This window comes from Rattus norvegicus, chromosome 10 (genome assembly GCF_036323735.1).
Source record: "Rattus norvegicus strain BN/NHsdMcwi chromosome 10, GRCr8, whole genome shotgun sequence".
Taxonomy (NCBI): domain Eukaryota; kingdom Metazoa; phylum Chordata; class Mammalia; order Rodentia; family Muridae; genus Rattus; species Rattus norvegicus.
The window spans coordinates 15287295-15309468 of record NC_086028.1 but is presented as its reverse complement, the minus strand read 5'-3'; the positions used below and the strand labels follow the sequence as shown (position 1 = coordinate 15309468).

Sequence of the window (22174 nt, the reverse complement as noted above, 5' to 3'; positions counted from 1 at the left end):
CTCAGAGGTGCAGACCTGTTTATTAGTGGTGAGACCCAGCTCTGACGTTCTCAAAGCCATAGAGGCTGGGAGCTGACAGACTGCCAGAGCCCAAGACCCTAGCAAACAGGCAGTTTGTAGAAGATTGTGTGCCCCACTAGGTTCAGGCTTGATATCTGCCCTACACGTTGTAGTTTTGGGGGTGAGCCACAGAAATGAAACCCCTTATACTCAGACACCTACAGCCGGAAGGCAGGCCAGAGGAAGAGTCTGGAGTCTCATTGAACCTACTTGGGTATCTCTGATCCTGCCTGCACTTCACCTTGCATATCTCAGTGTGGACCCTGGAGGTGTGTGGGCTGCAGGCAACATTACCAGCCAGAGACACAGATCATGTATGGTCAAGGACCCATGTGCAGCTAGTGCCCCACTGGAGCAAAGAATCCAACCGTCCATGGAGCTCTCCTTGAACTGAGGACCTCTGGCATGTTCTGCGTGGGCCTTGTGGCGGATACCCACACAGTCTTCCTGGGAGCCTTGGTGCTGCCCCCAGGGCTCTCACAGACTCAGGGCCTCCTACCACCTGATGCTGAGGCCTGAGTTGATCTTCTCCACAGCATGGTACTGCGTGTGCAGCAGGTGGCTGGCCCGCTCTGAGTCCTCGCCTTGCAGCCAATGCTGGTACAGCTCCTGGACCCCAGGGGCATCTTCGGGCGCCTCGGTCCTCACCATGCTGTACAGTCTTTCCACTTGCTGGAGGAGCTCCCTGCCTTCCGTATCTGGAGCCTTGAGCTGACCCCCTCCATTCAAGCAGCCTGTGGTAGAGCATGGGGCAGGGACAGGGAGTCAGGTTAGCCCTCTGACCCCCTGGATGTGGCGAGGGGGACATGCCCCCCTCCTGTCCAACCCCTTCCAGCTTCCACTGGTGGAAAGCTGCTACTCTATCCCAGCAGGCAGAGCCCACGCTAGGAGGAACTACCTGAAGGGCAGGCCATTACTTCCACGTAATGGTAGGGACAGCGGCCTCGTTTTAACTTCTGCACGAGGTTCTGGATGTTGCGGAAGCCATAGGCCACAGCAAAGCGCAACAGCACCTGGCCTTCCCTCTCCAGTGTCACTTCCTGGAAGTCCTTGTTCCTGAAGGTGCAGGAGTAGGCTTGTGAAATGCACATTGCCATGAGACTGTCCCCGCCCAGGTGCGGAAGCCTTCTGGGATTCAGTGCAGTACCAGCTGTCTCTGTCTTTTCCTGCTTGTACCAAGGAAGCGTGATGGAGAAGGGTGTGTAGCTCACATCCACGGCCCCACCAGTAAACTCATCCCTACCTTGATCTTAGCAAAGGGTTATCTTTCCAAAGGGCAACCACAAAACCCAGCAAGGTGTGAAACCCCAGGCCCAGTGCCAACACCCACGCAGGCATCCTCCAGTCCCCACATGTACCACCCCGGCTCAGGGTCTGCCGAGACTGAGGCGAGTGCTCTGGCCTGTTGGTCCTCGTTTCATGGTTATAAGAGGAGACACACTTGTGCCAAAGCTCTAGGGGGTTCCCCCAAATTCACTTCAGTGCCTGCCCTGCTGACCTCATGGGTTGGTAGGTGACGTCAGCCACATGGATTCCAAACAGCTCTTGGGCTGCGTGCCGGAACACGTGCTCCAGGTACCCTCCTGAGCCTCCGCCCCGATGGCTGGTGGGCTCCTCAGCAGACACACTCCTGGTTCTGGGAGAGGGGCAGGTCAGTGCGGAGGTCTCTGGTAGTCAGACATTATGGTGGCCCTGGGAAGCTCGGGTGGCTTCAAGAGCAGGCTTTGCTCTGACACTGTAAACTCAACCACTCCTGGACCCCAGTCAGGCTCTGGGGAGGTCTGGAGTCGGCCAGAAGGCAGCCTGGGTAGAAAGGAGGGGACAAGACACTGCCCCACCCCACAGGCAGCATCTGATCCCAAATAAAGTTTCTCAGTCCCCACCACCTACTCACAAGCCATCCAGGGGCACAGGCTCCAGCTCTGAGAGGGAGACTCCTTCTTCCTCCAGCAGTCTGAAGACTTCTCCTACAGAGGAACCACAACACATGCTCTCATGATCTGAAATGGCTGCACTGTCTGCATCTGCAGAGGGACGCTTACTCTAGCTTGTGGTGGGATGGCGAGTCCAGCCAGCCCCTGCAGACCCACGGGAAGGCGTTCCTTCCTGGAGCTCTGTCAAGGGAGTCAGGGCCACTCTGACAGTCCAGGCATCCACTCCTCAGTGGAGAGGCTACTCCACTTAGAAGCAGGGTGGAAGTATGATCCACAGGGACTAGATCCTGCCTGCCCTCACTTTTGAACCAGCAAGGATACAATACTGGGCTCCATTGGCCGCAGGATCCTGGGAGGCGCTCAGAGGCCCTGCAGTTTCCCTGGCCCCAGTGCTTGGCTCCATGGGAGCCTTGTGGATCAGAGGGCAGAGTTATGCATGACAACTACACCTGTTGTAAGGACACAGTCCACGTCACGGGTCTGGTACTCCTGGTTGAAGAAGTCAGGTCTGGATGCTTCTAGTTTTTTGTCATAGCAGGGCATCACAGTTACGTGGTAGATCTTGTCAGGAGTCAGGAGCTACAGAGAGAGTATAGAAGGCCTCAGTCCCATCTAAGCCAAGCTCAGAAGTGTGAGAGGTGAGGCAGAGCTGTCTTGAGCCATCAAATGACCAGGGTCAAATATCGTCTCTGCCACCTCTGCCCCTAACAGGCAGCTGCAGCACAGAAGACAAGTTCTCACTGCCTTTGAAAGGTCAGGTCACAGTGGAGACAACACAGATGAGGGAAGTGCGGATGTGCACACGTAGAGGGAACGCACAGGGTTGATGCCAGTGCTTGTGGCTGCAGTACTACAGAAGCCAGCTCCCTTCCTCATCCTGTCAGCGGGGTGTGCTTCATGACCTTGGTCTCTTGCTCCCTAAACATGGACTTTAAGCCACCCCTGGGTGTGAGAAGTGCTTTTCTATAAGACCCAGGTCCCCTGATACTTGACAAAAGACAGCCTAGATAGTAACGGGCTAGCTGAGCAAGACTGATCTAAGGCCAATGTCACTCCACTGCAGCCACCATCAGGTTTCAGTCACCCAGACACCCCCAGAAGGCACCATGGTCACAGGCCAGCCAGCAGGCCACCTCTCACTCCTCATACGTTGTCCGGGGATGCCCAGTCCTGTTACCTGTTGCTGTGCAAAGAAGTCTTTGATCAGGGAGCCCATAACCTGCTGTGGGGATCGGGCTGTACTGATGTAGGGGAGAATGAAGTTGCCATGAGTCTTCTCAGCATAGCAGATCCAGCCTGAGTCAAGAGGAACGAACAGGTTAGGGGTGTGCATAGGGCAGGCCTGGGGGTGGTTCACAAAGAGCAGCTCGCCTCTTGGCAGTGACATGACATTCTGGGGGTGGAGCGATTCATACAGAAAATGACTGTGGCATTAAAACACCCATCCTGTCATCACTGTCACGGGAAGGCTGGTACCCAGACGATACCAATGGGAACCAGGGATTCCAGGCGATGTCTTGGGTACCTCCTAGGCGCTGACATTCCTACCCTTCTCTAAAGACAATCCGCCCCCATCATTTTCCATGTCAAGCTGTATTCATGGCATCCTAACTTCAACTGCATCCTAACTTCAACTGAACAACCTCGCAGCCGTGGACACACCTGGGCAGGCGGAAGCCAGCATGGGCAAGGCCTCTCTGGAGTTGGCTTGTTCTCGGAATCGCTGCACAAACTCTTTCTGGCTCTCCAAAAGGCTGAAGTTCCTTGCGAAGGCAGTATCGAAGACGAAGTGCACCCCTAGAAAGTGATGGAAGGTGAGCAGGTGCCTTAGCACCAACGGCAGCAGAAACCTGAACACCTCTGTCCTGAGTGGGGCAGCGCTGAGGACCACAGGCCAAGGGCAAGGCTCTGCCCCAGGGCGGCAAGGCTCTGCCCCAGGGCACCACGGCATATGGGGTCTTAGGAAGCACTGTTTTAACAGGTACAGCACCTGCTGTGTGGATGACCTGAGAGCTGCCCAGTGGCCCCATCATCAAACCGCAGAGAGAATTCCTAAAACCATACTTTTCTTGGCACCTTTCTGAATGTGTTTAAGCCTTTTGTACCAGTAGGGCTTGGCCTCCTCCAGACCAACCTGAGATGCATATAGAGACCTCTGCCTCCCCAACTGCCTCCTGATGACGCCATCCCCAAAGGCTAGGGCTACCCGTATGGCCACACTGCTATAACCCTGCATGGACTGTGTAGACAAGACTCAGTGAGCTTTTCAGCACGGTGAGACGTAGACTTATGTCAGCCTGGCACAAGCTAAAGCTCCTGCAGGATCCCAGGGGAAGGCTGTGCTCCTGGTTCTTCGGTTCTCCCTAAGGCTGGGAACTGTTCTGGGATGACATTGGACTGAACACTCACCAGGACCACCACCCCCATGCTGGTTTTCCTTAGGACTCTGAGGACTGACAATGACTCCTAGTACCATGGCAAGGGTCACACAGGAGCACAGGGTGCCTGCCTATCAGTGCATGCCCCCTGCAACACACTACGGTCATGGTAGACAATAAGGTACCAGGTCGTCTAACAGGCAGGAGGAGCATTCTGTGGAGGTAGCATTATGAATACCCAGTCCCTCCACTTCCCCAGGAAAGGCTGCTGGTCACTCTGGTTTAGCAGGGGGCTTTCAAAACACCCATGTCTTCCTCCACCCCAACTCCTGGCACAGAAGTCAGCCAAAGGTTACCCAAGCCACAGCCCAACAGATGTGAAAAACAGTTACCGGAGCCAGTAAGACGGCTCAGCAGGGAAAGGTCCTTGCTGTCAAACCAGATAACCTGAGTTGATGCTGCAACCCATGTTGTAGACGAAGAGAACTAAGTCCTGAGAATAGTCCCGTGACCCACGCACACACACACACACATGCACACACTCAAAAGAATTACATGTAAAGATAAATACATGTAAAAAAAAGTTAAAAACAAACAGTAACCTAAGCTGGGGCAGTAGCACACTGTCTGTAATCCAGGTTCTAGGGAGGCTGAGGCAGGAGGATTGTATGTTTGTGGCTGGCTCTGACTACACAGTGAAGTCAACACAAGCCAGGGTTACAAAGTGAGACCCTGCCTCAAACAAACAAACAAACCCAAGGGTGGCATCTGCAAGCAATTCCAGCACTTGCTCCTCGAAGGCAGCTCAGGACCAATCCGACCTACATCTAGTTTCAGAAAACCAAAACACCAATACCACCCAGTCAACTACAGTACAAAGTCAGAGCTCAGCTGGCTTCTCTCCTAAGGTCCTGACCTCACCATCACCGTGAAACTTCAAGCTGAAGTCACACTCCGGAGAGCGCCCCTACTGTTCACTTCAGGTTGAGTGACATGTGCCCTGGGGGCGGGAGGAGTCCCGGAACCAGCCACCCTGGTTCACTCAAGGTTCTGCACCTACCTATTTTTTTGAAGAATGAAGTTAATTTCCTGGCGGTGTCTGTGGAGTCTAGCTGAAACCTGGCAGCCAGTGACGCTCTAGACTGCGGTGAGACGGACACGACCACGAGCCGCTGCTGACCCGGTGCTGCCACCTATAAAATGAGAGAGAGAGAGAGAGAGAGAGAGAGAGAGAGAGAGAGAGAGAGAGAGAGAGAAGCCTCTGGCTCTGCTGGCTTTGTACAGATTCACTGAGCCCGTCAGCCCCACCACAGTCGGCCACAGTGACGTTTTGAACCCAACCCAGAGCTCCAGGTCTAACAGAGACCACTGATATGAGAGCCATGAAACCTAAAGAAGCAGGAAGCCAAACGGGTAGACCAGCTGAGTTTCCCCTAACGGAATATGCTGTAGGCGGCTGGGGCTGAGCCCCACTGCTTACCTTATTAGCATCTAGAACCTTCCGCAGTTCCTCGTGACTCTGCTGGGTGATGAGTATCGTCTCTGCTGAAGTGACACAGCCACTGCAGGCCAGGCAGTCGTTCAGGGAGACCTTGGCCTTCTCCAGCTTCTGGCTTCTTCCATCCTGCAGGCGAGCAAAATCTGGAGCACAGAGTCTTATGGGGGATGGGCAGGTACCCTTTTGACATCCACTCACGCCACCAAGAGTCAGCATGAGAGCAGGCTGGGGTCCTACGACACCTTTTCACTTTTGTCTCTGTCTGTCTGTCTTTCTTTCTTTCTTTCTTTCTTTCTTTCTTTCTTTCTTTCTTTCTTTCTTTTCTCATGACAGTAGGTGGAATTCAGGGCCCTGCAAACACCAAGCAAATGCCCCACTCCCCGGCTCTAGCTTCATCCCTGACATCCAGCTTTTAAAACTTAAGTGTGTATCACACAAATACACAGATGCCTTAGATAACCTAGGTGTTCACACTGACATCAAGTTCTAGCTTTTGGCACAGGCTTGACTGGAGTGCCAGGACCCCATGAGCAAGGCTGGCTTTGGGAGTCAGTGCAGAAGCAACAGACCTGCTGGGGCTGGCTGCTGCTCTCTGGTCTGTGGGGACAGGCTGGGAATAAAAGAGGGATAGCCAGGAATGGATGAAGGAAGAGAGGGTGGGGGGTGGGAGAGAAGGCTGTACAGATGGTAACAACCATCAGAATTGACAGAATAGACCCAGGACCCTGGTCTTCAAATCAGGGTCTCCAGGACACCCCCAGTGGTTCTTGTCATGCCAACGTGATGCCAGACTGAACCCATCAACACTGCTACAGAGGCAGAAATGGTCTGAGCCAGGGCCTGCTGAGTTGCAGGGATCCAAACTGATGAGAGAAGTAAGCCTAGAGGGTTTGAAGTCCCTTCAGCTATTCTCTGCACCCATGCTTGGTACCAATGCCCCAACCTGACGCTAACCGCAACAAGAAACCAAAGGCCCACAGGCCCAGGCAGCAGCAGCACCATGCAGACGAGGCCACTTGTCTTTAAAGCACAGCCCAGTGGTGGTGGGCACCTTCCTCTGTCCATCCATCCATGGGACAGACTGCTTGTTGGGAACCAGGGCCTCCTGGTACACTGGGGTCTAGCTGATGCCACAGAGTGTCATGAAGTCACTCACTGTTGTAGACAAACAGCTGGGCTTCGCTGCTACACCTTGATCCTGCTTGTCACTGTCCACGGGGATCTGCACAGCCATCCCCTGATCCTACCCAAGCTTCCTCCCCTACTCAGAGCCCCATGGCTGGGCATCACTTCTTAGGGCAGTGGTGCATCGGACTTTGAAGGGATTCCTTAGAGTGCAAAGGGCAGCCAGTCAGGGTTAATTTTAATAGATATCAGGACCTAACCTTCAGATTAGAGGACAGAAGGGCTCGAGGGGATCAAACCCAGAAAATCTTATGCTACTAGACGTAGGGGACAAGGGAGGAGGAACGGATCCAGCATCTCTACAAAAGGGCTCCCCCACGCAGACCAGGACGGACTGGCTGCCCAACATGGGCACCCCTGCTCACCGTCTCAGCTCCCCAGGGTCATTGAATGTGACCAGGGAGGGGGAGGGGAAGGGGAGGGAGTGAGAGAGAGAGAGAGAGAGTGAGTGAGAGAGAGAGAGAGAGAGAGAGAGAGAGAGAGAGAGCGCTGTTGAGCTGAAAGGAGTTTCACGGTTGACTGGGAAAGGCAGAAGATGTGTGTTTCAGATCCCCACCCCAGCCTCCCTCCTCCAGCCACTGCCAGCCCCCATCAGGGACGTGGCAAAAGCTCTGGTTCCTTACTGGGTTCACTTGGAAGTAACTGCCATCATCTTCGATGTGGATCTTGGCTATCCCACTTCCAGGCTTCTTAGCCACCGTCACCGGCTTGATGCAACTCTGCACCAGGAAAAGACCCAAACCGGCTCTATTAGGAGACAGCAACTCGGATGGAGGACGGAAGATGGTGGGCCTCAGGGATGGCTGGCTACTGGCCACGGAGTGAAGCTCGCCACCAAGGCCAGTTCTACCTCCTTCCTGCCACTGAAGCCATGCTGAACTCTGGTTGCCCACCCTTTTCTATACAAGGAGAGGAAAATGTCACCAAGGCCACTTATTCTCCAGGTCCATGAAGACTGGTGTGAGCCCTATATGCACGCTAATGCAGAAGCCCTGACCAGCCTGGCCCTCTTAAGTGCAGATAGCAGCAGGCCACCAGTGTGTCAACAGGCCTGGCCGGACAGGAAGGCTTTCTTTTTTCTTTTTTTGGTTCTTTTTTTCGGAGCTGGGGACTGAACCCAGGGCCTTGTGCTTCCTAGGCAAGCACTCTACCACTGAGCTAAATCCCCAACCCCCAGGAAGGCTTTCTTTGGAAACATCTAGAGGTCACCTCCAACCTACTACCACAGATGAGACTTAATGTCTCCCCCCTTCTCCTGTTATTGCTTCCAGAACCTTGGTGGCTTTCCAGAAGATGTCAGTCTCGGGTAAGATGCCCCGGTTCATCCTGCCTGTTTTCAGGGGTGGCTGTCTTCCTCAAGGCAAGGTCAGGAACATTAGCTGTGGTTGTGGACCAAGTGGAGATCTCACCTGCCCCATCAACTTGCTCCCTGTCCACAGAGATGAAGAAACTGGCTCTGAGAGAGATATGGGAAGGGATGTCTCACAGGTGTGTGGAAGCTGTCCAGCCCCAACCATGTCTCTGCATCACCAGCTCGGTGACACTTCTAGGAACAGTAGTTGAAGGCCACATAACAGTCCCAATCTTTTTTTTTTTAAACACTAAGCCTGCCTGTCACCACTAAGCACTCCCATGGTCCCGGAGATCGCTCCGGGCCCAGTAACCGGGTTGTCCGGCCATCCCTGGCCTCAGCTGTCTGTGTTAGTAAGAAGGGAACTAGACTGACAGAGGACCTGGGCCCTGGGGCCCGGGTCGGGTCTCTTGCTCAGGAAAAGACACAGGAGAGAGCGGTTTCCCGAGGCGCACAGCCAGGCCCGGACCCTCCTCCTGCGCGACTCGCCCTTGGCCGGCCCACCTGAGACGGCCCGATGAAGTCATCCAGGTCGGTCAGCTGTAGTGCCCCACTGAAGGGCGACGCCATGACAGCCTCACTGCCGCTGAGCGTCGCACGGGGCTGTCGCAAAATGACACTCAAACGGCACGCAGTTCCGCCACTCTGCCGGAAAACGCAAATTCCAGCGCATGCTCATTTCTTTCCGTGAACAAGCTTTGAAAAGAGTGTGCGCCCTCTGCTGGCCGCCTTCAGCGCTTGGACCAGCGGACTCAAAGGTGCAAGTTCCACAGCGTTCAGTTTCCCACGCGTCCCTTGGTTGTGGTGTACAGGGGTAGCATAGACAAAGAACGCAAAGAATGAAACTCGAGAGTCAGAGTCTGTCCCGCATAGGGGTGAGAATACGGGTTTCACTCATCACCTTGACTGACAGTACTCATGGAAGGTTCCAGATACAGTGAGCAGCAGAACACAAAATTAACTTTGATTCGCTGGGATGCTGTGGAATGGGCTTACCAAAAATGAGATCGACAAGTGCTGTTGAGATTTTAAGACAGGAATGTGGGAGAGCATTTACAGAAGCAGGTTCTTTGGACTGGACCAGGGCCAAAGGACAGTTTCTGTTTGCCGGAGGATTCTAATGCTGGAAGAAGGGTGACACAGGAGAGAGACATCCCCGGCCCCCAAGTCTATTAGAACAAACACAGTGGAGGGTTGGCAGAATGTGAGGCATATCCAGGGCCCACTAACAGACACAGACTAGAACGGCCTGGAGCAGTAGAAAGAAGTCCTTGCATTCATCGTAATGTAGGTGATCCCGGAAGACATTACAGCGTATGTGCATGAAGCCAGTCACGTCCAGAACAGGCAACCCTGCAAATGGAAAGCTGGCCTCTGGAATGAAGAAGAAGGTTTCTGACCAGGGTGGTTAAAAACGACTTTAGAAATCATTGTGGATGTCATTTTAAAAAAATGGAATAGGGTTTCCCTGTGTACCCCTGACTGTCCTGAAACTCACTTGGTGGACTAGAATGGCCGTGAACTCACAGAGATCCACTTGCCTCTGTCTTGGAGTGCTGGGATTAAAGGTGTGTGACACCGTGCCTGGCTCTGTGACATCATTAATGTCACCGAAATGTCTGCTAGAAATGATTGCAATCAGGCTGAGATGAGAGTTGATTTCATGCGTGCTCTTAACCACTGAGCCATCTCTTCAGCCCTTCTTCCTGCTTTATGGAGATTCCAGGAATTGAACTCTGGTTGTCAAGGTGGCAACCTGCTGAGCCATTTTGCCAGCCCAGTTGCCTCAAGTTTGAGGCTAGCTTTGTTATGTAGTGAACCCTAGGCTAGCTAGGATTACACTGTGACCCTGAAGCAGTCAGTGAAAAGGGTGGAGATTGAAGGAAGAATGAACCCCAGCTTCTGGAATGGCCTTGAGTCTCGGCCATCCAGTCTCAAGTCATGTCTGTCCCCTAAAGAGACCAAAGTGATTTCACCAGTGTGGTTCATAAAATAGGACATCAGTTTCTGACTCTCCCTCTCCCTCTCCCTTCTCCCCTTCCCTCCCCCCTCTCGTGTGTTGTGCACACACAGAGGTGCCTGGGCACCCCTCAGACATCTTTCATTAACTCATTTTCCCAAGGGCTCTGGCTCAGTGCAGATGTCACGCCTCAGGGTCCCCAAGCTCCTATTTTGCAAATTATTTCATCAGCATCATTAGCTGGTATTTACTGTGTGCTTCCCCTGTGCATGGCCCTAAGCTAGACTCTGGGAGCTGTAGGGTTTACAGACATCAGGGAGGGGAAGGGAGGACACAGGGGCCAGCCAGGGACACTGTGCCCCAGTGCCATTCCTTTCCCTGGGTGTCTCTGGCTGTCCTGGATACACATAGACTCCCTTTGCCCCACAGGTACTAATTTGCAAGCTAGGTGGGGAAAGCAGCCACTCTCTACTGCCCATGTGGTTCTCACTGAGACTTGCCCATAGCCTTGCCTCCTCCATCGACTATGCCAGCTTCACCCTGTGTAAGGACATGCCACGTGCTAGGACCCGGATGGAGGCTGCTGTGACAGATGGCCACAACTGGGTGCTCAGAGCAACGGGGATTTATTTTCACAGCTCTGGAGATGAAAAGTTTACTGTCCATGGTAGTGTGGTATTCGTGCCCTCCTCCGATGGCAGGGGAGAGGTTTTCCCACCTTTCCTCCCCTCTTGGGGTTCCGGGTGGTCTGGCCCTATGAACTCCTATTTCCAGCCATTGCCTTTCACATGGCCACCTGACCTCTATGTGTCTCTGAACCTCTCTTGCCAAACTCCTGTACTAGACTTCGTCAAAGATCGCCTTGAGAACATCATACCTTGTGGGAACAGATGCTGGGGCTGGTTAGTTCTCTTCAACTCAGCACAAGCCAGAGTCACCTGGGAAGTGGGATTCTCGGTTGAAGAACTGCCTCCATTAGAATGGCCTGAGTGTGTGTGTGTGTGTGTGTGTGTGTGTGTGTGTGTGTGTGTGTGTATGTATGTATGTATGTATATATTTCATTATTTATTAATGAATTAATTTATTTTTGGTTCTCTGAGACAGGGTTTCTCTGTGTAACTGAGCTCTGACAGTCCTGGGACTCGCTCTGTAGACCAGGTTGGCCTTGAACTCACAGAGATCCACCTGTCTCTATCTCCAAAGTGCTGGGAATAAAGGCGCGCTCCTCCACTTCCTGCCGGTATTTCTGTATTAATGATTGATGTGGAAGGTCCAGCCTGTATTGTGAGCACTTCCACTCCTCGGTTGTATAAGAAAGCAGGCTGAGCCATCCTGGGAAAGAGAGCCAGAGCTTCCTCCCGTGATGCCTGCTTCTGTTTCTGCCTCTAGGCTGCTGCCTTGAGCTCTTGCCCTCCAGGTGGTGGGTTCTAACCTGTAAGGTGCAGTAAACTCTTTGCTTCTGATTGTGATGTTTTATTACGGCTACAGAAGAGCAACCTAGAACCACTGAGCACCTAACACCTGGGCTGCATTCCAAGCAGTTTTTTCTTTACATCTTTGTGTGTGTGTGTGTGTGTGTGTGTGTGTGTGTGTGTGTGTGTGTGTGTGCATGTGCACACATCCTTGGAGGCCAGAAGATACGTTCTGATGTGCTGAAGTACAGGCAGTTGTGAACAGCCTTGGTGTGGGTGCTGGGAACTGAACTCTGGTCCTCTGAGAGAGCAACAAGCTCCTCTAACCACTGAGCCAGCTCTTCTGTCCCCTTTTTCTTAGTGATTACTTAGGGATTTTGTCACTGTAGTGACAAAGCTGATTGTTACAGTGGACAGCAGAGACCTCTTTGCCACTCAGTAAGTTGTGGGTGAATCAGCCTAGGCTTCTGATGGTATCAGGGTCACCACTCTTGTCTGGGTGGATGTAAGGCTAATGTGTTTCATTGTGTCCCTTCAGTGCTTCCCCATGGGAAAGGCCCTCTGGGGTGCTGGGCTCATTGTGAGGGGTGGGCCCCACTATTACAAATGCGTGCTACATTGTGGGCTCAGGTGGCATCGATAGCAATATAGAGATAAAGTAGCCTTTTGTAGGAAGATTTTTGCAGTGGTGATATTGAAGCTGGACCCTCACTGTCTGGTATTCTCTTGCTGAAACCCTACCTACGCCATTAAAGCCTGGTGTCGAGTAGGATCGGGGTGACGGAGGCCCGACAGATGGGCTTTATTTGTTGAAAGGAACTAGTGCTGTGCAGTGAGCACATCATTAGTGGCATAATCAACAGATGGCCCTGTCCTTCTGGGGCCACTACATCTTGTCAACAGGTGGGATCCCAGCAACAGCCCCAGGGGAGCCTGCGCAAGCCGCAATTAGTAGCTAATGAGAGGCCTGGGTGGTTGTTCCAGCAGGGTAGAGGTCTGAACGGGGCTTGAGCTGGGCTGCCAAAAGGGTGTGTGTGCTCCGGCCTCAAGCTTCCTGCCAGCTGAGGTGTCTACTCAAGGACCATGGTGACTGGGGCAGTGCACAATTCACGCTCCAAGTTTTTTTTTTTAAAGATTTATTTATTATATATAAGTACACGGTAGCTGTCTTCAGACACAGCAGAAGGGGACATCAGATCTCATTACAGATGGCTGTGAGCCACCATGTGGTTTCTGGGATTTGAACTCAGGACCTCTGGAAGAGCAGTCAGTGATTTTTTTTTTTTTTTTTGGTTCTTTTTTTTCGGAGCTGGGGACCGAACCCAGGGCCTTGCGCTTCCTAGGCAAACGCTCTACCACTGAGCTAAATCCCCAACCCCGCAGTCAGTGATCTTAACCACTGGGCCATCTCTCCAGCCCAATTTTGTTGTTATTTTTACATTTAACATTTATTCCTATTTTAAAATTATCTGTCTGTCTGTCTGTCTGTCTATCTATCCATCTATCAATCAATCTTTCTTTTGGTTATTCAAGACAGGGATTCTTGGGGTTGGGGATTTAGCTCAGTGGTAGAGCGCTTGCCTAGGAAGCGCAAGGCCCTGGGTTCGGTCCCCAGCTCCGGAAAAAAAAAAGAACCAAAAAAAAAGACAGGGATTCTTCTCCCTGTATCCCTGGCTGTCCTGGAACTTGCTCTGTAGACCAGGCTGGCCTCAAACTCCCAAAGATCTTCCTGCCTCTCGCTCCAGTGCGCTGGGATTAAAGGCGCGCCATCCCTGCCTGGCCTGTTTGCTTGTGTGAGTGTGGGTATGAGCAAAGTGGGGGTCAGAAGATTGGTTGGAGTTGATTTTCTCTCCACTCTGTGGGTTCCAAAGACCAAATCCAGGTCGCCAAGCTTGGCTTCGCGTGCTCTTACCACTGAGTCGTCACCCTGGTTTCTATTATTTATTTATTGGTTTGTTTGTTTGCCAAGTATTTTTTTTTATTTTATTCTATTTTTGTAGATTTTTTTCCCATACAATATATTCTGATCATGGTGTCCCCTCCCCCTACTCCTCCAAGTTCCTCCCCACCTTCCCTTCCATCGGATCCACCTCCCTAGAAAACAGTCACCTAAGGAACAATGATACGATAAGATACAATACGACGCAATTCAATAAAAACAAATCAGAACACACAAAACAACATATAAGAAAAAGGCAAAGAAAAAGCTCAGGGAGTGCATATAGACACACACATTTGCACACACAGAAATCTCATAAAAACACAAAATGGGAAGCCATAACATGTACGCAAAGAGCCTGTAAGGTAAGGAAAAAATGCCCTGATTTAGCATCGTGAGACAAAGAGCTTCCAATGATACCGTTGAGTTTTTGTTTTGAAAATCTACTGCTGGACATGGGTCCTACCCTTAAGGGGGATTTGTCCAATGAGACTCCTTTGGAGAGAACTAATTTTTTATTAGAGCCAGTGAAATAGTCTGGCAGGGAAAGGCTTGCTGCCAAGCCTACTAGCCTGAGTTTAGTCCCCAGGACACACCCTGTGAAAGAAGTCCCATACCAAGTCCTCTGACCTCTGTCTTCTGACCTCTCTCGGTGCACTGTGGTATGCAGGTGCTTACAGACACATATATACACGATAAATAAATGGAAATGGCGTCTGGGTCAGGGATGAGGACATGTTCCATTTGGTTCAGTGGATTCTTGGAGCCCATGTGGTGCAGACCAGTGAGGACTCTGTGCATGCTGGCAGTCTCTGAGAGTTCATATTATTTAATCTAAAAATGACTTACATCCATTTATTTATCGTGTATATATGTGTCTGTAAGCACCTGCATACCACAGTGCACCGAGAGAGGTCAGAAGACAGAGGTCAGAGGACTTGGTATGGGACTTCTTTCACAGGGTGTGTCCTGGGGACTAAACTCAGGCTAGTAGGCTTGGCAGCAAGCCTTTCCCTGCCAGACTATTTCACTGGCTCTCATTTGTGTGTGTGTGTGTGTGTGTGTGTGTGTGTGTGTGTGTGTGTGTGTGTATCTGGGGCAAACATGGAGAATGTGTGGAGGTCAGAGGACAGCTTTAAAGAGTCTGGGGTTAAACTTGGGTTGACAGACTTGGTGGTGTGTGGTTTAACCCACTGGGTTTGGCTCTTTTTTTTTTTTTTTTAAATTTTTTTTGTGTAGCCCAGGCTGGCCTTGAACTTGTGATCCTCCTGCCTCTGCCTCCTTCAGCAAATCCTACTGGCAAGCACCACCATAACCTGCTTTTTTTTTTTTAATTAAAAAGTTTTTCTTTTTTTTTTTTTTTAAAGCCAGATGTGGTGACGAACATCTTTAATTGGGAGGCAGAGGCAGCTAGACCTCTGTGAATTCAAGGCCAGCCTAGCCTGTATAGCAAGTGTGAGGCCAGAACTACATAGGAAGACCCTATCTTGAAAACAACTGAAACAAAACGACCCAATTCCTCCCAGTCTTAGTAATGTAGTTGGAAAATAAATAATTGTGTATGTTTAAGGGACACATTGCGAGGTTGGTTTGTTTATTGTTTTTAAAGACAGGGTCTCTTTACTTAATCCTGGCTGTCCTGGAACTCACTCTGTAGACCAGGCCAGTCTTGAACACACAGAGATCCTCCTGCCTCTGCCTCCCGAGTGCTGGGATTAAAGGTGTGCACCACTACACCTGGCCACAGCATGGTTTTTAATGTTCATTTACATATTCCTCATTCAATAACATTTTTATTTTCTTTTTCTTTTTTTTGATACAGGGCCCCTTTGTGTAGCTCTGGCTGTCCTGGAACTCCCTCTGTAGACCGGGCTGGCCTCAAATTCAGACATTCACCTGTTTCTACTTCCTGAGTGCTGGGATTAAAGGCATTTGCCACCAGACCTGGATTGAATAATATTTTAAAGATTTACTTTAAACTTTGGGTGTGTTCATGCTGTGATTGTGGAGGTCAGGGATGTTGAACCCCACGGCATGTCTGCTGAGAACCAAATTCAGGGCCTCTACAAGAATAATGTGCTTCCGGGCTGGGGATTTAGCTCAGTGGTAGAGCGCTTGCCTAGCAAGCGGAAGGCCCTGGGTTCGGTCCCCAGCTCCGAAAAAAAGAAAAAAGAAAAAGAAAAAGAAAAAAGAAAGAATAATGTGCTTCCAACCACTGAATAGTATTTATAATGTAGTCACTCCAGTCCCATGAATAGTATTTATAATGTAATAATAATAATACAATATACTATTATATAAATATAATAAATAGGTTTTATATGTGTATATATAAAATAAGTAATATGATATATATATTATATATGAGCCTCCATACATATTTTGAACACACTTTAATGGATGGCTATCTGGCTGGAGAGATAGCTCGCTGGTGGAGAGCACTTGGTGCACAAATGTGAGGCTTTGAGCTCATGTAAGGTCAGATCAGTATGTGAACCTGTAACTCCAGTTCTCCTATGTCGAGGTGGGAGGTGGGGACAGGAGGAAGTTTATGGGCCACTGGTCTGGCGTATGAAGCTGCAAACCATAGTGAGACCCTCAGGCTGTCTTCCGGCGCCCACGTGCCTGCTACCGTTCACACGTGAGAACAGACATCACACAGAAGACGAAGATGAGTGGGCAGATGCGTAGTGGGTGTAGGGGTTTGTGGGGCCAGTCTAGCATTGCAACGCCAGGCTAGCTCATGGTCTGGCCCATCACCTCAGACACTAATCGTTCCCTGTGGTGAGAGCAGTTTCAGGCTTATCTGGCTGTCTTGAAATGTGTAGTTAACAGTTGTCAATCATAGTGACTCAGGGTGCTTACACACCCTTCCCAGTCATCCCTCCCCTCCCCCTCTCTCCCCCAGACTCTTTCTAGTCAACCTGCCATAGATAAAGCAAACAACTTGTGTTTCTTGAAATGAAATCTAATCCCCCTCTTCTCCTTCCTCCTTCCCCCCCTCCCCTAGGACCCAGGTTGGTCTTAAACTCTAGGGCTCAAGTAGTTTTCTTGTCTTAGTCTCCCAAGTAGCTGGCATCATGATAAGGATGTGGCATCAACTTACACCTAACAACTTAACATTTTTTAGGTTATTATTTTTAATTATGTGTCTGTGTGGGGTGTGTGCACACAAATCCAGGTGCTTGCTTAGGCCAGAGACACTGGATCTTCTGTAGTTGGGGCTGCAGGTGGTTATTGAGCCCTCTGACGCTGGTGCTGAGAGCCAAACTCTGGGGCGGGCTCTCTCTCTCTCTCTCTCTCTCTCTCTCTGTTTTTTGAGACAAGGTTTCTCTGTGTAGCCTCCAATGTTCTTGGAACTCACTCTGTAGACCAGGCTGGCATCAAACTCAGAGATCCACCTCCCTCTGCCTTCCTAGTGCTGAGATTAAATGTGTGCACCACCATCGCCCGGCCTTAGACCGGAGACTTATGCAGAGTTCCCCACGTGGGCTGTGTGTGTCTAAGTGTGTGTGGTGCACTCAGAGCACGTACTCACTCTGCCTCAGCCAGCCGTGCCCTTCTCTACGCGCTGGGGAAGGAAGGTCTTCCATGTCTTTGAGACAGGGTCTCCTTGTGTAGCCCAGACTGGCCTCAGACTCCCTGTCCTGCCTCTGCTTCCTGAGTCCAGAAATTACAGAAATGGACTACGCCATCTCTGACCTTTAAGTCCCTGTCTTTATATTTAAACTCAGTCTCTCATTGACAGTGATAGGTTATTTCTCCACCGCCAGCGGAATGAGCCAATTCAAGCCACATTAGATTCTATTAAAGGCAGGTTTACTAGGAAGCTGCTCTCGGGTGGGTGAGTTCATTGGCCCCAAGGATTGAGGCCAGGGGAGTCACCACAGGGAAGGGGAGTGGGTAGGGGAGGGAAAGAGGGAGAGAGAGAGAGAGGACATATTGTCTGGATTATATAGGGAATAGACTCTGGGGGAGGGGCAACCCAGACCCTGGGCTGGAAAGTTCAGGGTTGGGAGTAGGATATTCCAGGTAGGGACTGAGGGATGTTGGGAAAACCTAGAGGCCAGGTCTATTTTGATATGTAAACTATGCACCTTGGGCTGGAGAGATGGCTCAGCGGTTAAGAGCACCAACTGCTCTTCCAAAGGTCCTGAGTTCAATTCCCAGCAACCACATGGTGGCTCACAACCATCTATGGGATCTGGTGTGTCTGAAGATAGATAGCTACAGTGTACTTGTATACATAAATTAAATAAATAAATCTTTTAAAAAAATATGCACCTTAGGTCCTTGATCCAGGGTCCAAACCAAACAGTTAAGCCTCACCACCCCAACTCCTGTTATTCCTGCCAGTTAATGTGTGGGTTAAAATTAAAAAAAAAATTGGTAATTTTTTGAGACAGTATCTTGTGGCCCGGACTGGCCTCCGACTTGTGACGTGTCTGCTTCAGCTTCTAGATTGGAATGTAGATTTTGTTTTTTAGTTTTTGGTGATGAGGACCCAACCCATGTGCTTGAACATGCTAAACACACCCTTGACCACTGAACGGCACCCTCAGCGCCAAATGTGCACAAGCATTTGCCTGTGGGTGTGTTTGATGAGTACTGTGTTCTCCTGGCGTAAGCAGGGTGCAGAAAAAGGTGTTTCCATCCCTAGAATCGGGGATCTGAACAGTTGTGAGCCACCATGTGGATGCTCAACTCTGAGCCCAGGTCCTCTGCAAGAACAGCAAGAGCTCCACGCTACTCAGCCATCTTCAGTGTGTGTGTGTGTGTGTGTGTGTGTGTGTGTCTGGTGTGTCCCCGCTTCTACACTTTTAAAAAGTTTTAAAAAATCAAAGAGGATTTGAGGACGGTCTGGTCTACAAAGCAAGTCAAAGACAGCCAGGGCTATTTAATAGAGAAACCCTGTCTACAACGACGACGACGACGACGACGACTCTAAGAGGATACTTTTGGCGATGCATGAAAACTGTCCCTGAATGTCGTTAATTGGCACACAGTTTGTCATTGAAGTTCTCTGACTCTGCTCCTACAACCCTGGGATGGAACTGAAGGGACTGGCTTCCTGATGCCCGCTGCAGATGAGAGCAGCTGCAGAAGTAGCCCAGGTTCCCACGGTGGCATCTATGTTCTCTTATCACCAGGCCTCAGCATGTGTGAAGGGGAAGCTGGCTTTTTGGTGGATTGGAGCTGGCGGTGTCGGTCAGAAGTGGATGCTTGTCTGACATGCAGCAGGCCCCAGGGTCCGTGCACGGCGATGCGAAACAAACAAAAATCAGAAGGTGAAGCACTGCGTTTAGGGTGTAATTCCAAGACAGCTGCTAGCATCACAGGAAATGTTCCCACTCAGCCGGAAGCCAGTCAGAAAAATTAGAACGTTTAAAAATAGAACATATTATCATAGCAGAATATCGTCTCAAAGAGAAAGAAAAAAAAAGGAGAAAATGAGGCCACAACCCGATGACATTCGTTTCTAAATCAGGCAAGAAAAGTTACATTGCAGCATCTGAGGAAGTGAAGTCAGAAGTGGTTTTGTTTACGAATATTTATGTAAGAACAGCTGTTCTGAGAGAGAAGGATGTTGGGACCAATTTCAGTAGTTAGTTCTAGGGAGCTAGGAAGCTGACTTGGGGAAGAAGGCTCATGTATATCATTTGCACCTGAGCTCATCTCCGGACTCCATGTAATCCCAGCACTGGGCAGGCAGAGACAACAGCCAGCCAAGCCAGTGAGCTCCGATCAGGGAGAAAACCTGTCTCAAAAGTGGGGAGGGGCACCAAGCCTGACGACCTGAATTCAACCCCTGGGATCTCAAAGCCAAAGGTGAAAGAGATCTCACGAGTTGTCCTCTCCTACATGTGTGCTGCAAGAATGCACGTACACCACACACGCACACACACACACACACACACACACGCACACACACACAGATACACACACAGGCATATGCACACACACACACGCACGCACGTACACGCACACACACACATACACATACACGCACACACATAGATACACATGCACATGCACACGCACACACAGACACACACACACATGCATACGCACATGCACACGCACACACACAGAGATACACACACAGGCACACACACAGACACATGCACACGCACACACACAGATACACACAGTCTCACACACACACACAGACACATACACCCACACACACAGGCACACACACACAGAGGCACACAGACAGACACACCCATACTCACACACATGCCCGCATGCACACAAAGGAAGTTAATTTTTTTCTTTTCTTTTTTTTTTTCGGAGCTGGGGACCGAACCCAGGGCCTTGCACTTGCTAGGTAAGTGCTCTACCACTGAGCTAAATCCCCAACCCCAAAGGAAGTTAATTTTAAAAACAGCCAGGCAGTCTGATCTGCATAGCAGTTCCAGACTAACAGAGCTTCTAAGCGATCTCTTGTCTCAAAACAAGGCAAAACCAAAACCAAAGACAGCCATGATAGTGAAAGTCTTTAATGTCGGGGACAGGCAGGTGGATCTCTGTGAGTTCAAGTCCAGCCTGTTCTACAAAGTGAGTTCCAAGATAGCCAAGGCTACACAGAGAAACCCTGGCAACAAAACAAAACACCTCACCCTCAAAAAAAAAAAAAAAAAAAAAAGCAAAAAACAAAAATACAAAAACCGGGTTGGGGATTTATCTCAGTGGTAGAGCGCTTGCCTAGCAAGTGCAAGGCCCTGGGTTCGGTCCCCAGCTCCGAAAAAAAAAAATACAAAAACCACCCATCTGCCTACCCCCTCCCCAACCAACCAAACAAACAAACAAACAAAAAATCAAGGTGGATGGCACTTGAGGTACTGCCCCTTAGGTTGCCTTCTGGTACCCACATAGCTACACATATATATAAACACAGAGGACTCCGGAGCTGAAACCTGAGGGTCACAAGTTCAAGGCTAGTCTGGGCTACAATGAGACAGGCTTCCAGAAACAAAAAAAGAAACAAAGAAACAAAGACAAAGTAAGCCGAAGCAAGAGATTTCGAGTGATTTTTCTTGGCTCATAGGAATCCACAGATGTCAAGAGATGTGAAGCCCGTTTACTGGATACCGGAGATGTCATTGTCTCTAAGCTGAGGTGGGAGGTGACAGGGAGTCTGAAGAGTGACACTGTAGGCAAGAACATTCCCAGGGTTAAGAGAACTGATTCAGTGGAACTTGAGAGGGGTCTGGGCTGCTGTGTTTCAGGCGATGTTGGGAAAAAAAACTGTGTAGGGAGAGAAAAAAAAAACTGAGGGAGACCAGTCTACCAGGCTGGGAATTGGGAAGTGTTCGCCAGGTGCCCTTTAGTTTCTTCATGCGTTATTTTGCAACAAGTTCCCTTTGAGGGCTGTTCAAGTGCATTGTTAGAGTCAACTGTGCATTCTGGTGCCTTCATCAGTTGTGCGATCTTTTGTCAGAAGTAGATACTCAGCAATAGCCTGACTGGCCCTCCCAGGGAGCGGGTCAGCTGCCTCACAATGGGCCAGGTGTGCCAGGTGTGCCTTGGTTCTGCCACCAAGAGCAGGGGACTCTCCAAACAGGAAGGAGCTCTGTTATCCGACACTGACTGGCCTTGGGTATCAATAACTTCAACATCAATGTTTCTTTTCTTTCTACTTCTTTAGGCTGGTGCTAAACTCATAGCCATCCTCCTGCCTCCTGCTTCCTGGGGCTAGGATTACAAGTGTGAGCCACCACACCCATCTTACAATGTTCTTTAATGAGGTTAACATGAAATTACAAGGGGAAGCTAGCTGGACCTCCATGATAAGTAGGGACTATGTTGTGAGAACTCCTTCTCCAGGGTGATGTAAAGTCTCCATCCCTTCCTGAGAAGGTCCCAACCACAAACCAAAGGGCCATCATTCTACCCATACACTTCAGGAACCAGAACCGTGAGTTTATTAGGCTTGCACCTGCGCATGGGCGCACGTGCATGGGCACACAAGCGCTCACACACACACACACACACACACACACACACACACACCATCATCATCCTCTCTCTCTCCTTTCTCTTTTCCTTCCTTCCCTTCCTTTCCTTCCTTTCTGTCTGTCTGTCTCTCTTTCTTCACTTCTTTCTTTTAACCCCGCTCCCAGACAGGGTTTCTCTGTATAGTCCTGGCTGACCTGTAATTTGCTCTGTAGACCAGGCTGGTTTCAAACTCAGGGATCTACCTGCCTCTGCCTCCTAAGTGCTGGAACAGCTTTATTCAGTTTCTCAAAGGGTATGGATGATAGGTTAGGGCAGGAGTGTGGTGACCCTAGAGCAGCAGCATTGGAGGGTCTACACCGATATTTACCCCCACCTCCCCGTTAACCTTCCATAGCCTGCATTACTCCGAGGACACAGGGCAGAATTGTGTGCAAGTGGAGGAGCAGCTGGATGCGTAGGTGAAAGTCCAGTGACATTTCTCACACTCTTCTTCTC

The 22174-nt window shown here is 50.3% G+C and overlaps 1 protein-coding gene across 5 annotated transcripts; it reads right to left on the bottom strand.

The window, feature by feature from the left end:
- Window position 1: 1 nt before the first annotated feature.
- On the bottom strand, window positions 2-9066 carry Ciao3 (cytosolic iron-sulfur assembly component 3). Of its 5 annotated transcripts, XM_039086276.2 has the most exons (12): window positions 8911-8981; window positions 8465-8511; window positions 7679-7774; window positions 5853-5996; window positions 5433-5565; window positions 3657-3791; window positions 3172-3290; window positions 2444-2573; window positions 1955-2027; window positions 1559-1696; window positions 959-1116; window positions 2-794 (listed from the first exon to the last, which is right to left on the bottom strand). In XM_039086276.2, exons 2-12 carry the CDS (start codon window positions 8471-8473, stop codon window positions 556-558), a joined length of 1374 nt encoding a protein of 457 aa, XP_038942204.1. In that variant the 5' UTR covers window positions 8474-8511; window positions 8911-8981; the 3' UTR covers window positions 2-555. The 5 variants fall into 5 exon arrangements, with proteins under 5 accessions (XP_038942204.1, NP_001013201.1, XP_038942203.1 ...); NM_001013183.1 differs by lacking the exon at window positions 8465-8511 and having other exon boundaries at window positions 8911-8976; XM_039086275.2 differs by lacking the exon at window positions 8911-8981 and having other exon boundaries at window positions 8330-8484.
- Window positions 9067-22174: the final 13108 nt, after the last annotated feature.

Excerpts from the sequence above, each read along its gene's own strand:
- Ciao3 (NM_001013183.1), bottom strand. The coding sequence starts at position 8,976 with ATGGCGTCGCCCTTCAGTGGGGCACTACAGCTGACCGACCTGGATGAC. Across the intron at positions 2,574-3,171 it reads ACTTCTTTGCACAGCAACAG|CTCCTGACTCCTGACAAGAT; the intron begins GTAACAGGACTG and ends CTCTCTCTGTAG. Across the intron at positions 795-958 it reads AGTAATGGCCTGCCCTTCAG|GCTGCTTGAATGGAGGGGGT; the intron begins GTAGTTCCTCCT and ends GCTCTACCACAG.